This window comes from Myotis lucifugus, unplaced genomic scaffold, assembly GCF_000147115.1.
Source record: "Myotis lucifugus unplaced genomic scaffold, Myoluc2.0 scaffold_157, whole genome shotgun sequence".
In the NCBI taxonomy this organism is placed as follows: Eukaryota; Metazoa; Chordata; class Mammalia; order Chiroptera; family Vespertilionidae; genus Myotis; species Myotis lucifugus.
In genome coordinates this window covers 893,278-894,659 of record NW_005871205.1, presented here as the reverse complement: position 1 = coordinate 894,659, position 1,382 = coordinate 893,278, and the positions used below count along the sequence as shown (strand labels likewise).

At 60.2% G+C, this 1,382-nt stretch overlaps 1 protein-coding gene across 3 annotated transcripts in view; it reads right to left on the bottom strand.

Annotated features, from left to right (window-relative positions):
- The window catches only part of LOC102417740 (galectin-9), a 14,269-nt gene extending 12,981 nt beyond the window's left edge, over nt 1-1,288 (bottom strand). The window contains exon 1 of one of the 3 annotated variants that reach the window (XM_023759559.1): nt 1,075-1,288. In XM_023759559.1, coding sequence (XP_023615327.1) covers nt 1,075-1,113 — 39 coding nt within the window. In that variant the 5' untranslated portion in view covers nt 1,114-1,288. The remainder of the gene's footprint in view (nt 1-1,074) is intronic. The other 2 variants (XM_014461545.2, XM_014461548.2) reach the window with 2 other exon arrangements.
- Nucleotides 1,289-1,382: the final 94 nt, after the last annotated feature.

The following is a 1,382-nucleotide window of genomic DNA, read 5'->3' as shown; positions in this document are numbered from 1 at the left end:
AGGCACCCTCCTTCCCCACACCCCACCCAGGAAGGGCTCTCTCACTCCTCCTCCCGGCCCTGTTTGCCGAGGCTGGGAGAGGCTTCCACGGGCCGGTCCAGGGCACAGTGACCTCCTGGGCCTGGGGCTGCCACCTGCCTGCCTTCCCCCATTACTGCTCTCTCTGTGGGCGCCACCGCTTCTGGGGTAAATCAAGACACCCTCCTCCCCGACCATCTGGGACGTCTGGGAAGTGGCCCCGACGCCTCTGAGCCTCAGGTTCCCATGGATGGCGTGGGGATAATAAAGCTCAGAGGGTTACACACAGCCACCCAGACAGGCCCACACATGTGGCCAAAAGGTGGGAAAGGCAGCCCTTGGCTCCCACACTGCAGGGCCGCCCCCTCCTCTCTCACTCCCCAGAGGGCCCCCTGCACACACCCTGGACCTGCCCCTGATAACTCACCCCCAGGGAGCAGACCCCCCTCAGGAGGTCTTCCCTGCTGCCCCCAGACTCCTAATCTGCTCAACACTTCAAAAGCCCCCACCGCCTGCCAGGCACTGTTCAAACACCCTAGATATGCTACCTGCATCCTAACCCCAATCCTGGGAGGCGGCTCAAGGATTACCCCAATTTTATAGATGTGGAATCGGAGGCCCAGAGAGGAAAAAGCAGCTCGCCTGAGGTCACCGAGCTAGGAAACGGCTGAACCAGGGAGGCCATCTCCTAAGTCAGTGCCCAAGCCGGGCTGCTGGGCTCTCCCGGAAGTCCTGCTGGCCTCCCCTTTCATTCCAACAAAGCCCCACTCTCCCAGGGCTGACCTGTGCCCTTCTCCCCTCAGCACCCAGGACAGGATGGGCGCCCAGAGGGAGCTCAGCACCATCTGTGCAATGCCCCAATGCGGTGATTGTCATCCTCGGTCCCGAGAGGCCTGTGAGATTGGCCTGGGGCAGAGGTTGTGTCAGGATTGCCCCATCGGGCATGCCTACCCCCATGCACCCTCTGCCACCCCAGCCTGGTTTCCTCAGAGACCCAGAGCGGCTTCCCTGGCAAGGCAGCCAGCTCAGCCCTGTGCCCACTGCCTGGGAACTCACCGGGTTCACAAAGGAAAGCTGGTTGCAGATGGGGGGCATCTCTCCACCACCTCTGTGGTCCCGGCTGCTCCTCACACCAGCCAGGAAGTTCTCTGCACTGGGAAGGACTTTACTATGAAACAAAACAAAGCTATTTGGCAGTTATTCAACGGGGAGGAGCCAGGAGCAAGAGGACATAGATTTAGAGAAAGAGAAAGGGAAAGTGCTGGGAAAGAAGGGGCCAGGATGGGGCTCAGGACTGGTAAGCAGACACTCCAGTGACTTTTCCTTCTCTCTGTATCGTGTTTGGTCGTGTACAGGTTCTCAGA